We start from the raw sequence: 14927 nt of genomic DNA on the forward strand, positions 1-14927 counted from the left end.
CATTTACGCTCAATGAAATTCAATAAAAACTGTAAGAAAAACCCAGGCAAGCAAGAGTTTTCACTGTGTGATACCTTAAACACTCTGTAATGGAGGCTAAACTGATATATGCAAATGACTCCTTAAGGATATCAAGTGCTTCAGCCGCATGACTTCTGAATAACCATGATGTTTTTATTTTTTTAAGTCATGTCCAGAGCGCAATGTTCCTTTTTATTGCATATTTCAAAGATGTAATGGTATTAAGTATGTTTTAGTCATAAAGGATACCAACAAGTAAAGGTATCTAAAACTTCAAGGTTCAAAGAGGATGAAAAAGTCATAAAGCATTACTGAAAGATGGATTTTAGGCATATCATGAGCCACAGGAAAAAAAATTATATCTGTAAAGTATTTATTTTTCACTAGAAATCAATAGATAAATTAATGTTTATATCACTAAGCATAATTATTGAGAGAAAGATGAGTTTAAAAGAGTAGCAAGATGGATTGATAAAAGGTAAAACTATGCATAGCTACAAGAATCATCAAATAGAGAATTAGACCCAACGCTGAGCAAAGCACTAGGTACATATAGTGCAAGTAGAAGTACATGTATTCACTTTAAAGGTTTGCTTGAGGAGTTGATATTGTGTAAAACAAAATATCTCAGTCAACATGATGGTGAAATAAATATCTAAATAAATATAAGAAACAAACTGCAACTGCTTTTGATCTAATGGTTTCTCAGATGACACAGGTAATGCATAAGCAGTTAGACTCCACAGCCACTGTAAGCAGTGGGACTATAGACATGAGAAGGCACATTATAGGACCTTTAAGTAAATCTGTAGATGGTGTGTGTGTGTGTGTGTGTGTGTGTGTGTGTGTGTGTGTGTGTGTGTGTGTGTGGGAGGGTGACAAATATTTTGTCAAAATATATAAAAGTTCATTTAAGCCTGTGCACAATATTTACATGTTATTGAAGGCAATAGAAGAGGAAAAACAGAAATGTTTGTGTGCACAGTTGAAATGTATACTTTGAATGCAATTCAGATTTGATTCACAAAAGTGTTGCTGTAAATGACTTTGGATCTGATAAACTTATAATTGAAAGCAGAAGCATTATATTTAGGCTAGATACAGACACTGAATGCAATGTTCTATAAGAAGCAACTGTAAAAATAACTGAATCTGCCTAATATATATAATCTGTATAAACCTCAGTGCACTCTTTTGATATGATGAAGGCACAGATTAAAGCCATTAGATCTTATTTATTTTAATTGTTAGTATAAGAATAGAAAATGTAAGCCAATGTTCCAGGTAGTATCCTTGGAAAATTAGAGAAATCAGTCAAATATACTTTGTCATAATGCCTGCAATAAGCTTGGTATGATTAGAGGATTCATACAGTACCTATGCAGAACTGTTCACAACTTTTGCAGTAAGCAGCACAAAGATATACACCTAAAATTGTAATGCTTTTAAAATTGCTCAGAAAGTGGTTATGAGATGTAGCTGGAAAGTCAACACAGATGTATGCAGAACTGCTAACAACATATATTTCCCCCCCAGAAAGCATTTAGATTTTTTTTTAGAAATGCTAAAATGTATGCCACTGTTAGCAATTGGAATAACATAAATACAGTAAAGTACTTCACTGAGAATTGGGAAACAGAGCACAGTAAATTGCATATATTTTTGCAGAAGTGTTTTGATTTAATTAGTTAGTATGTCTGCCAAGAGTATATCAGATTAAGATTTCCCCTAAGGCAGTCCCATTTATTCATTCACCAAAATCATTTCCAGTAGAACTTAAATGCAGAACTGACCAGGAGATGAAACCCTTGAAAGTAAGAATAGAATTGTTAAGTAACTTGAAATGACTAAATAGGTCAAAAGCATGGTGATGGCAATGAAGCAAGACAAGTTTAGAATATGCATAGATTCTCTAGTCTTCAAGAAAATGATTAAAGGGGAACACCATATACCAGAATATTGCTGAAATTATTGGAGCTATGCATTCTTTTCTGTGCTAAATTCTTATTGAAGATTTTTGTAAATTTAAGGTAGATGAAGCTATATTAAAGTTTTGCACATTCAACATAGCAGTGGGCAGATGCAGATTTCTGAGAATGCATTTTAGAATATCATCAGCCACAGAAGTGCTTCAGAAACAGTAGGTAAGATTTACAATTTAGAAGATGTGGGTAGCATAACTGATTTATTTTCTGGTAACGGAAGCTAGCATGCATAAGCAAGATATTTGCTAGATCAAGGTAGTTACAGGCTTGGGCAGAAAAGCTTTAAATTGAATAGAAACAGATTAAATAGTTGCAACTACACCTAAATACTTTGTGGTTATGATAATTTAGTGCCATAATGAATACTTAAAAACTCATGATATGTTATCTGCTGTATGATTCATAGTGTAGTGCAATGTCTTTCCAAGTATATTCCAAACTTGTCAGAGAAATAAATGCCACTTGGAAGGTTGTTATTACATTATTTTGTATGGGCATGACCATAGGAATAAGGCAGAAACTTTGATGTGTTAAAAAGATGTTTATTAGAACTCCTACTCTGATGTTCTGTGATGTTTGACAATCTGTAATCTAATGGATACTAGCCAGCAACTGTTTGTTTCCGTATTGCTGCAGGAAGGTAGAACAGGTTTTTTGACACTAAATTGTTCATTTTTTTCTTTTTCATTAGGCTTTTAACTCAATGTACTTTATTTGGTTTTATTACTGCTTACTTAACATTGTAGCAATGTATTTTGTATCAAGATGTACTTTGTTTTGTGAACTTTGAGATCAATGAATCTCAGGTAAATAGTGATTTTTTTTTTGCTTAAATATGTGAAATTTGCAGTAATTTTCATAATCAGGATAAGAGTGTGGAACTGATTAATATTACATAAAATACTGGAACATCCTCATATGAACGTTGGAGACAAGTTTGTAACACTATAAAGCTATTCGTTTGTCGTCTGAGTGTTGTATAAGATTCAAAACAACCAGAAGTTGTATGACTATGTCAAACTCCCAGTAACTGTTAATATAATCCTGAAATGAGTATTTGTTAGGTGTGGTACTCCTCATAAAGTGACCTTTGATAACTGAAAGAGCTCCTTAGTCAGAATTTCACAATTTAGCTAACAAAGGGAACATCTCTATTCTTAGATATGAACAGAGTAGAGACAAGTAGAAAGAATTATCAAAACAGTTAAAAAAAGCTTACAAGAAATTATGAAACTTCAGAGAATTCAGATTGCTATTTTTATTTAGGGATGTAGAAATATATTTCTTCAGTCTGTGGGACTTCCTCCACCACAGTTGATAAAGGGTAGATGACATAAAGTTAAACTGATGACTACTTGATCTGTTAATTAATGAAAGCTAGAAGAATTCCATACGTTAATTTAAAGACAGGCAATGCAGACATTGCAGAAAATGGAAATACAGATAAGGATGATTAAATATAAGGATTTTGGAACTGATGCATCCAAATCATTCACCAGCTACAATGCAGTGCCAAACAGAACAACTGAGATGTTAACTATGTTCAGGTTTCCAACATGTATGGCACAGTGGTGCAGCAGTAATGTTGTCACCTCACAGCAAGAGGTTCTCCAGTTTGATTCTAGGCTGTGGTGCTTTCTGTGCAGAGTCTGCATGTCCTCCCTGTATTCATGTGGGTTTCCTCCCATGTTACAAGGACATGCATTTGGAGTGATTCTCCCTGGGCCTCCACTGAAAATTGTCTTTACTCCAAGTCGGACTTTCTTGGTTAACAAATGTTAAATTAATGTAAGATCTAGAAAGGCAACAACAAAGCATTTAATCAAGCTACAGAATGGATGCAATAAGTTCAGTAAAAAAAAAACTACTTCTGAAGTGCTAATTCAATAGAATAGCCTAACTCTGCACTATCACCCTCTCACAGAGAGAGCGAGAGAATGATTTTTATTCACATGTTGCAGAGATTCAGCATGAGACTGAATTTCAGAAAGCTGTTCACAATAATCCTTTTCCTAGTATTGTTCCACAGGAAAACTTTTTTTTCAGATAATTCTGTGACAATGGATCTACTTACATCTAGACAATATTTTTTTATTCGACTGGGTACAGAAGAAACTGGTACACTGTAATAACAGATTGCAGTGCAGATCGACTGTGCATGTCAACATCCTCAGTTTTATTCAGTTTAGTATATGAATTTTAACTTTATACGTATATCCTGATTTTGTATCTTGTTTTATAATATGCTACTACAGCCATAGTGTATTTTTACAATGTATTTAAAATTAAAAAGTTAATTATCTGGTAACATCTTTTCTTTTATTTTAATGCACCAGAATATAGTTTATACGTGTAGTTATATGGCAGTAACTGTAAGAAGAGCTTTAAGAGAGCATTGCAAGTGAAAATTCTTTGTGCCACGTGAATTCTTAGAGAATTCAGATAAGTAAAACAGCTGAGGGATGCATATCATGTCTCTTCCCTCTTCATCTAGTAATCTCGAATATTTGTGTTCATAACTGTATACATATTACAAGTGTTAGCAATACTAAGACTAACAACATTGCATATACTGTTGAAACAAGGTCATAAGAAAGCTGCTGCAAATGTACTTGTGTCTAACCCTCCAAGCAACATAGCATATTTCTATCCAGCTAAAGAAATGTGTATGTGCGTTGGGGGGGATGTGTAATTAAGTGGTAAAGCAAGTAAAATGCCCAATTGTAAAACTTGCCAGTGAGAAAAAAGTGGTGACAGAATGGACCACTGACATAAAAAAAAAAAGATTGGAGACACTGTAAGCAATGTTGAACACCAAAATCTCTGATCACTTCATTTGTTGTAATTCATCCTGCTGCTAATCTGACCCAAGCTTCCACTCAAGGTTGAGGAGAGTTTCAGCCAGATCTGGTTTGTGCAGTTATATATATTACTGTGTAAATTATAAAGTAAAAGTACTAAATTAGACTCAGAAAGAACCATAAGTGCAGTAACAATATAGATGCAAAAAAGTCACAATTATAGACCAGATGAGAATAAATGATATGTAGGCAGGTCATCACTATGCATGTAAGTAGGGCAGCTGTGGAAATCTCTCATTCATTCTTAAGCAAAGTGTAACCATGACTGACCATCTAAAGCAAACACAAACTGATCTACTCAGAAAATAGGAATTCTTTATGAATAAAACAGTGAATTCCACCTCAACCTCTAACTATAGGACTCTTTTCTTTATTCTATAGCTGATGTATTTAATGCTTGAGTATGGGATATGACCAATATTAGAACTTCTGAAAAAGGATCATGAGTATCCACACTAAAGCTGCAAGTATTATTGCATATAGATGCATTATTGGACACACACACACACACACACACACACACACACACACACACACACACACACACACACACACACATAAAGGTGAAGGCACGACTTCCTGAAAAAGTAGGATTCTATACATCCTGAGAGACTTTAACGATTTCATTTAATTTTATTGATGTACTTAATGCACATTTAATTTTAATACTTTGCTCCTACTGGTTACAAAATATAGTTACCTGCAAAAAAAACTGATTTGTCTTCCTGAAGTAACTCATATGCAGCATCAATTTTTTCTGGCAGTCCAGACCGAAAAGAAGTTACAAGGGAAGGGCCTGTGGGCTTTTTCCTGGGATTTGTGGTCTTCCATAGGAGTCTGAGAAAAACAGAAAATTGCAGACATTTACAAAACAGGATTCATGGAAACATCTGTTTTTCATTTTCAAGAGCAAGACACATGCAAGGAACATTTGCCTATAAATGCCTGCCTTTATTCTCTGGAAAGCTCTACACTTTATTTTAACGTAATACAGCCTTAAACACCTTTTGGGCAACATAAAACTATATATCCAAAAAATAAGTCACCTGACAATTTACTAGAATGTTTCATGTTAGCATGAATGTTTGATTTTGCAAAACTTCTTTTAATGTGCTTTTATACATTCTACACTGGAAGTGTTAACTCAGCATCACTGTCGGTAGTATAAAAGCACAACAGTCAATAAGCACTCAGCAGCATTGTTTTCAGTTTTCCTTGTTTCTGCTTTAAACAGTTAGAATTATGTATAATAATTATGCAGTGCTGTGCTTACATTGCTAATGCTGTGTTTATTTTATACATCACATCCACAACCAATTGCTAAAAAATACTTCTCCTAAACTTTCTGTAATTATCCCATTAATATGCATAGCTCTCAACCAATCAGAACAAATCTCAACAGAATCATGGACAAATCCAGAAATAATCAGGGACAATCAGGACACCTTTTAAATATTATTACTAATAACTTCAGGCACTGACAGAATGAGAGAATGTTAATTAGTATACATTTTCTGAATTAAAAGGAGGCTATCACTCTATAGTTACTATAATTATTGATTAAGTGCAATGCACCAGCTTTTCTCCAAAAGCCACCCATTTTAAGAAAGATTAAGAGGGGCAGACCTAAAATTTGAGTCAAAATCAGTGATGTTCCTGAAAATCAGGGACATTTGAGAGGTTTGTTAATATAGGGTTGGGAGGGTGGCCTAATGGTTAAGGTGTTTTCCTTACGAACGCAAGGTGCAGGGTTTGAGTCTCACAAGGGATAATTAGCTAGGCTTAAAATGGCTCGCAAGGGCAATTAGCTTAGTACTAACCTATGAACCTATAATAGTGAGAAGTAAGCAGAAATGAAAGCAACAAACATTGTCAAATTTTACAGAAAACTTGGTAACAATGTTTTACTACAGTCTGTTTATAAATGCTCACATCAATAATTTAAGCAGTAATGAGCAAAGTGAAGAGCAATTTCTCCTAAAAACCAGACCTCTGATTAACCAGATCTAAATTGCATTTTAACTTTTTATCATGTATGCCATATTTTCTATTTCCTACAAGTATGTGTGTGTGTGTGTGTGTGTGTGTGTGTGTTTGTGTGTATGTGTGTTTTCTGTAAAACTTTACAACTTTTGCTTCTTTTGTTACTGCATATTTCCTACTGTATACTATTATCTTATATATATATATATATATATATATATATATATATATATATATATATATATATATATATATATATATGTATATACCAGCAGGAAAACAAAAAACATTGCCTGAAGAAAGTAAACCAGTGGAATGCAATTAAAGATACACCAACAACAATATCAATTCCAAGTAGCCCACAGCGGGTGGATAAAAACACTGTTTTAATGGCAGAATAAAATACAGATACGCGCTTTCGCAATAAGCTTCATCAGATCTAAAAGACACTACAGCACTCATTGTTATAAAGCACAAAATAATTCTCAGCAACCAATCATTGCAAAGTGCATTCTAAAACATTAAATACCATGGTAACAAGTTGAGTGAACCTTAAAAATATAGGCAGTGTATCAAACACAAACATAAAATACTTAGAAAATAAAAAGATACCATAAATAAGTAATCAGTTCACTAATATAATCAGAGAATATATAAAAACAAATATCGTTCCTTTCTTTCTCAGGGTGTAGCCCTCAAAGCAGGTTGTATGGATACACTTTCATTCAGCCAAGATTACAGTGTGCCCTTAGTAAAAAAAATCCATCTTAATTCTGCTTGATATGTATTATTTATAAGGTCACCCTTCCTAGTATTCTCATGAATTAATTCTAATACCAAAAATGTAAAGGTGTGTTCAGTGCCAAAGTTAATCACATGTTTTGCTATTGCACTATAACTCATACCCCTGTGTGCACAATAAAGATGGTCATGAATGCGCTCTCGTAAGCATCTATTCGTCTTACCCACATAAAACGAACAGCACCCATTCCCTAATGCTAAATAAACTAAATCCTTTGTGTTACAATTAGCTGAAGGCAAATGAGAAAGCTTCTTACCACTGCTGGGATGTATAAAAAACACAGACTCATTAATACATGTACAGTAGGAACACATATTACATTTTCTCGTCCCATAACTGGATCTTGTTTCAATTAATTGACTACTTGTTTTAGGATAAGATAACTTTTGGCGTAACGATTTTTTATTTCTAAAACCAAAGGTTGGTCTGTCGCTTACAAGTGTGTACATCCTGATCTATACATAATACTGGCCAGTGTTTGTAAATAATGTCTCTAATCATCCTATCATCACTGGAGTAGGTAAAACTGAAAAAGATAGTACTTTTACTTTTATTGCCACATTCATTACCACCATTAATATCAAGCATGTTCTTACATGTTTCAGGTGCAAAAAGGAGGGTTTTCCATTTGTTGTCCTGCATTGTCTCAGTACTTGATGAGCATTATCAATCTCTTTCTTATTGTAACCCCTAGACATAAAATCAGCCTTAATTTGTGTGAATCCCTTCTCAAAGTCTTTATTTCTGCTGTGTAAATGGCTTATTCGCAGACCTTGACCTTTTAACGTATTTTTTGAATATATGCCGTGGATGCATGCTTGTACTACGGTGTACATATGTAGGTCTATAGCAATCTTTCCTGTATAACTGAGTTTGATAGGTATTACCTTCATTCACGCTCACTCTAACATCCAAAAAATCAATAAATGAGTTAGAGAATTTATAAGAAAACTTAAGAAAAGTAGTACTTGAGTTCAGCTTAAAAACAAGTTTTTGTAAGTCAGTAGTAGTACCTCTCCAGTACCGAAAGAGGTCATCCACAAAGCGACAGTAAAATAACACATTTCTGATATAAATCTAATTTATTCATAACTTTTTCTTCTCAAGCCACCATAACCAAGTTGGCGTAGCTATTGGCACATGGAGATTTATGATGTGTGTATATATATATATATATATATATATATATATATATATATATATATATATATATATATATATATATATATATATCACACACACACACACACACACACACACACACACACACACACACACACACACACACTCAGACATACAGTTGTATATGGTCTATCACTTTATCTAATCACAAGTAGTTGAAAAGAGTGATCTAATGATATTTTTCAGTACATTTTACCAGTTATTACTCTGACATTAAGGGAAGTTTATGACTTTTCTTCACTGGTATTAGTATTCTTAAGGATGTATAAGTAATACTGTTGTTTGCTTTATCACAGTGTGTTAGACTGTGAGAGCAGGTGGTGCATTTACTTTCTTCTACTGTAATGTGACCATGGAGTTATATATAAATCAGAGGGGTACACTGGGGGACGCCCTCACATGGGGATGTTTGGGAGGATTTCCCCCTTTAAATATTTTTCTTTTTTGCTGTTTTTTTTTAATTCTGGTGGGTTAGATGCTTTGTGCTTATACCATCTGTGTTTAGATATTCAGTTTGCACACTCATCTATCCCTAATTCTTTACTCCCCATATCTATCAAGTCATGTAATACCTCCTAGACCCTTAAAGTCACAATCAAACCACACACAAACCATTTTTCCCATGTCATTGACTCCTTCTAAATGAAAACACAATTCTGTCCTCTTATGGTTTCTCACAAACACAGCTTATTGTACAAAGGTTGTTTTTAACTTTGAAATACCTGTGTCTGTTGAAGTCTACTGATGTTAAACGACTTTTCTGTGCTAAAGTCTCTCTGTAAAATGCTTCTCATTATATTATTCTCAAAACAGCATTCACGATTGTTTTCCTCAAGAAGATTGCAGTTTTGCTGCAGTGCTTCAGCAGTTAAATCCTCAGAGTTTGTTCATTATTTTGATTAAGAACAAGTTGGCTTTACTCCAGTCAGCTGCTGATGCTAAATGCCCTCCACCATAATCAGCTTAAAATTGTTTTGGATAGAAAAAACCTTTGAGCACAACAATTAGGGTAAGGTAATGACCAAATCAAAGAGCTCTGTGAACAAGACAGGAATAGCTGAAACCTCCACATGGTCACTGGGCAAGCGCACAACCATCAAGGCAGAATCCACTTTTTCATGCATCCATGTCTGTAAAACTCAAGTGACTTGAAAATAAAACTTCAACTGTCTCTTGCACACCTCAAAGTTTTGGGGCTGCAAGGATATGCACATCACTACCCTTCCTTGGTCACATGCTTTTCTTTTTGGCCAGGATGTGGTATGAGTCCAAAAGTATATTTTTTACGGCATACTGACCATTGACAGCTCAGTTGTTTTAGACTACTGTTGCCCAAACTGACAGAGGTACTGCTGATGCCACTCTGCTTAACCGTGACATACCCCAAATTTGTTATACCAATGTCAGAATCTCCTTCTGTAACAACAAAGATGTCAGTCTAACAGCTGACATCAGTTACCTGCCACTTATATTGCCAGCAATCATACAGGTGCTTAGCAGACCAGTGCTGGGCACACAAGTGTTGGTATTAATGCCAACTATCTAGTTGGCATAAATTCCACTTCCTTCAGCTCAGCATATGTAAATGCAGCAGATTCAGGCAGTGTAATTACAGCATGCACACGTGTGCGCATGTGTTTGTGTGTGTGTGTGTGTGTGTGTGTGTGTGTGTGTGTGTGTGTGTGTGTGTGTGTGTGTGTGTGTGTGTGTGTGTGTGTGTGTGTGTGTGTGTGTGTGTGTGTGTGTGTGTGTGTGTGTGTGTGTGTGTGTCTGTGTGTGTGTCTGTGTGTGTGTCTGTGTGTACTGTAGGGAGGGCAGATATTAATGCATCATGGGCAGGAATGTTCACAGAACAGATGTGGTTATGTTATTGGATGCCCTAATGTCACCAAATTGTAGACCATATAAAAATCCCCACTTTGTCCTCAAAGAAGGACATTTGCTCCTCTTTGGCCACAGTTTGCTAGGCCTGGTCCAGGCAGTATCTGGTTGGTTTAGATTGAGGCTGGGGGAAGAAGATATCCTGACCGGTAACTAATAATTATTCCATCCACGGGAGGAGGGGGGGTGTTTTATAAGTGGCTTTATTTTAGTATGGCTGCCAAAAAGTGCTTTTCTCTTAATGTAGACTTGTATTTTCCTTTCTACAAACTGAACGGTTGGTGGTGATATGACTGACACCTGCTGGAAAATTCTTGGGTGACTGATGTCAGCTGTAAGACTGACATCTCTGTTGTTACTGGAGAACACTCTAACACTAGTTTAACTGATGTGGATAATCCCATTGTCAAGCAGAGTGGCATCAGCAGTACCTCTGTCAGTTTGGCCATCAGCAGTCTAAAACAACTGAGATGTCAACGGTCAATATGCTATAAAAAAACAATGCTTTCATCATTTGCATAGGGAATGCTAATAGCTTTGTAGTCAAGGTTTTCATAATTTTTTATATTGTTCTATACTGCTATTGGAAGTTTTATTTAAAAGCATTCTACACTGTGGAGCAGATGCAAACCTTTAATTTTTGGTAGTCTGAAGGGTATGCTTGCTGAAATGTGGGAAGGAAGATTAGTTAGGAGATACATGTGTTTTTTAAATCCTTTTTTATTAAATTATTTAACATGGTTATTTACTTTCAATCTTTTTTCATGCTTGTTTTTTTTCTACATTTTAATATCTCCTTTTTCTACATGCATGTAGTACCACCTCAAACCATTTCTCTCCAGACTCTACTAATCCCTCCAAAGCTTCACAATCCCACTTTTGCTATGCCCCTTCAAATATCTCCTGGCAGTCATTCTTAAAACTTTATGATGATCCAGACCCTCAGCCTCTTGTTTTCTTTTTAATTCACCACTAACCAGTCCCAAAAAACACTCTATTCTTATTAACATATTTATCGTCTACACCCTTCTTATTAACATATTTATCGTCTACACCCTTTTTTAGCCTATTTAGACCACAAATACACATCCTGTAATGGTATTATCCCCATCCGTTTTATTTCACATACACTATGAACAACTTTGGACATCCTTCCTGTTACTCAATACCTCCTGCATATTGTTTCTTATTCACTGCCTTAAACAGATCACCTGAGGTGGCAGGTACCACCTATGAATTGCATGCTTTTTTCCTGTTTGCCGCCCTTATATCATGACAAATGACCAAAGACAAATAAAAGACTAAATAGTTGTTGTAAATGTTCTAGATTTCTTAGAGATATAAATAAATTAATTGCCTCCCTGGCTCTGCTTACATCTTTATTATACCCAGAAAATTTCATAGAATTTATTAGACAAGTCCTTATGTTTTTCATCCCCCACTACGCTATGTCATTGTACCTCCTCTTACCTTTTTACTAACTATGTTTCCTGAATAATCTGTATAAATGGATATTTTTTTGTTGTGCTAATAGTTAATATGTTTTCTTCTCAATGTATTAACTGTATACTTGCTGTACTATTTGAAATTGTTTTTATTTTTATTTTTGCCTATGTAGAATTATCTACCTGCTGTACCTATTGTGTAACTTTGAATGTATACTTTTTTTTGGAGCTTTTCTCCCCAGGACTCCATTGAAAACGGGTTCATTATGGCCCAATGGACTATCCTGGTAAACCAACTGCAATAAATAAATAAATAAATAAAATCAAGCCTTGATTGTCTCCTGTAGAAGTTATGTGCTGACTCCACACTGTCAATGCTTAGGACTATGGTTTTAGGTACAGCTCAAAAAGAAGTGATGATACAAGGGGAGGCCTTTTAGGATCTTGTAAGGACACATATACTTTTCACAGTAAAACTATAAAATTAAACCTTAATTAATCTTAATTAAGTCTGGCAGTTGGCTTAGAGGACTAAGAAGCTGTAAACGACTCATTTTCTGTGGTTCAATGGTGCAAGGTTGGATTCCCTCAATATCCATTCCTTAACTGTTTGACTCTGAGCAAGTCACTTAACCAGATACTGTTTCTGGGCTGACTGTGAAAAAGGTCCATGGGATCACTGCTCTACCCTGGAAAACAAATATAAATAAAATAAACCAAGAAGGAAAGAGGCCTCCACCTATATTTGTCCTGATTTTAGCCTGGCACTTGTCTTCTCGTGGAGTTTATAGGATGTGCAAATAATGGAAAGTACTTTACCAAACTAAAAAATAAATTCAGTTTCAGTAATTCTTGAAAAAAAAATAAGAAGCTCATTACATTAAACGCTTTCCTCAACATCAAGGATGGATGCCGCTAAGACTTTTTTAGTATTTTATTTTTACTATTTTATTTTTACTATTTTATTTTTACTATTTTATTTTCACTATTTTATTTTTACTATTTTATTTTTACTATTTCTATGTGAAGATTAAGGGTTTGATATCATATTGTGAGTTTTCTTGCCTCGGCTAAGCGACATTGAGGTTCTTAAATTAATGTTCTAAATTGGGAGTCCATTTTGTTGTCCATGACTGAGGTAACATGTTTATATTCTGTATCTAGCAAATGCAAAGATATTAGTGAAAACCACAACGATGGGATCTTTTTTCCTGTTTCAGTATTATGTGTGCACCTTTGTCAAGGTACAGTGAAAACCTTTCTTAGACTAATAGGCTCACAGAGTTATACTTGGCTAGCAACTCCCAGGGTCTTTACAAGCCTTGTCATGCAACCAAACCCAGTTTTGTCCCAGAGTTCCTTGGATGTCTTTCTGGTGGGCTATGTTTGTAAGGAGGTAGCTAAGGTTTATGGGGGTATATTAGTTGGGGATTAATTTACTTACTGTTGACCTCTGCCTATCAGAAACATGAAGGCCAGACCAGTGGCGAAATTTGTGATTTCCCATCAAATGATCATGGTTTTCCTTGAATAGGTCAGGGATGGACTCTGCTTCACATGGATGAGGAACTTATTCCATAATGCAGGGATCCTTTGAGACACATATCAGTCCCTCCAGCATATTCTATTCATGTTGTAGCAAAGTTCAGGTTCTTGGACCTAATATTTCTAGAGCTGTTTTTGTGGATGCAGAAGAAATCCATCATAGATGGATCTGAGGATGCCTTATATACCAGCCATAGATATCATATCAGCAGCCTGTAGGATACTGAATACAGAGACAGAGCCTTTAGACAGTCAGTGTAGGACAGGGTGCTCATGCCCTGGATTCTTCCTGGAAGAAACTTTTGTGGTCATTCCAACTGTTTTAAGTGTCTGGTTAGATACATGCCAAAGGGTCATTGTATTCAGTGATAGGTCTGATAAGGGCCAAGTACAGTGGCACTATGACTTCCTTGGACCTGGATGCCATATCCTTACCTATAAGCTTGGTGACAGAATGACTTTCTTACTGTCTTGGCTACATGTTGATCAAAGACCAGATTACTGTAAATATATATTTTCCAGATACTACTGGTTCATCTTTTAGGGGTGTTTTATTACTGGAGTAATCAGCTTGGGTGGATGATTTTCTAAACTTAACTATAATGCATATCTTTGTACTGAGTTTTAATCCTTGGCTTTGGCACCAGCCATTTATTTCTGTTACACCCTCTTGTAGGATGTTAGTATCAGTGTGGGAAATTTATGAGTTTCCAGTTTACAGACATTTGCAAAATTTGCGAGCCAGAGGCCATTGACATTAGCCTTAACATCTGAGAAGTAGATACCAAACATGAGTGGCATCATTAATGGCTTCCTGAATGGCTTGATGTTTCAAACTCCTGTTTTCCCTGCAGACTGATACAAAACACACTTATCTGTGCAAGAATCCACTGCAGTTCCAGCAAATCCTTAAACCTAAATACAAAAATAAAAAAAGTTCACTCCAGTTCATAGTGACAGCAGACACTGAGGAGAAAATAAATCCAAGGCTGTAACAAACTTCAGAAATAATTTAATGACAATCCAATACTAAGCTCTTTAACCCGTACATACACTAGGGCCTCATCAGAGTCTCCTTGACTTGCATGTGTTGTGCTGAGCAAATGATCAAGTTGTAGTAAAGTATGCTGTCAGGACATTGTTAGTATATCAGAAGGCCTGAGTTTGGGTGGTGTGAATCGTAGGATAAGGGTAGTACAGCCCCCAGTACATGTATTTATTA

The 14927-nt window shown here is 35.3% G+C and overlaps 1 protein-coding gene across 1 annotated transcript in view; it reads right to left on the bottom strand.

The window, feature by feature from the left end:
* The window catches only part of MMP2 (matrix metallopeptidase 2), a 511193-nt gene that overhangs the window by 113606 nt on the left and 382660 nt on the right, over positions 1-14927 (bottom strand). Inside the window, exon 10 of the mRNA XM_044082007.1 lies at positions 5568-5704. Within this exon, the coding sequence (XP_043937942.1) occupies positions 5568-5704 (137 nt within the window). The remainder of the gene's footprint in view (positions 1-5567; positions 5705-14927) is intronic.

Source organism: Protopterus annectens, chromosome 8.part1, assembly GCF_019279795.1.
Source record: "Protopterus annectens isolate FY-2018-M chromosome 8.part1, PAN1.0, whole genome shotgun sequence".
NCBI classification, from domain to species: domain Eukaryota; kingdom Metazoa; phylum Chordata; order Ceratodontiformes; family Protopteridae; genus Protopterus; species Protopterus annectens.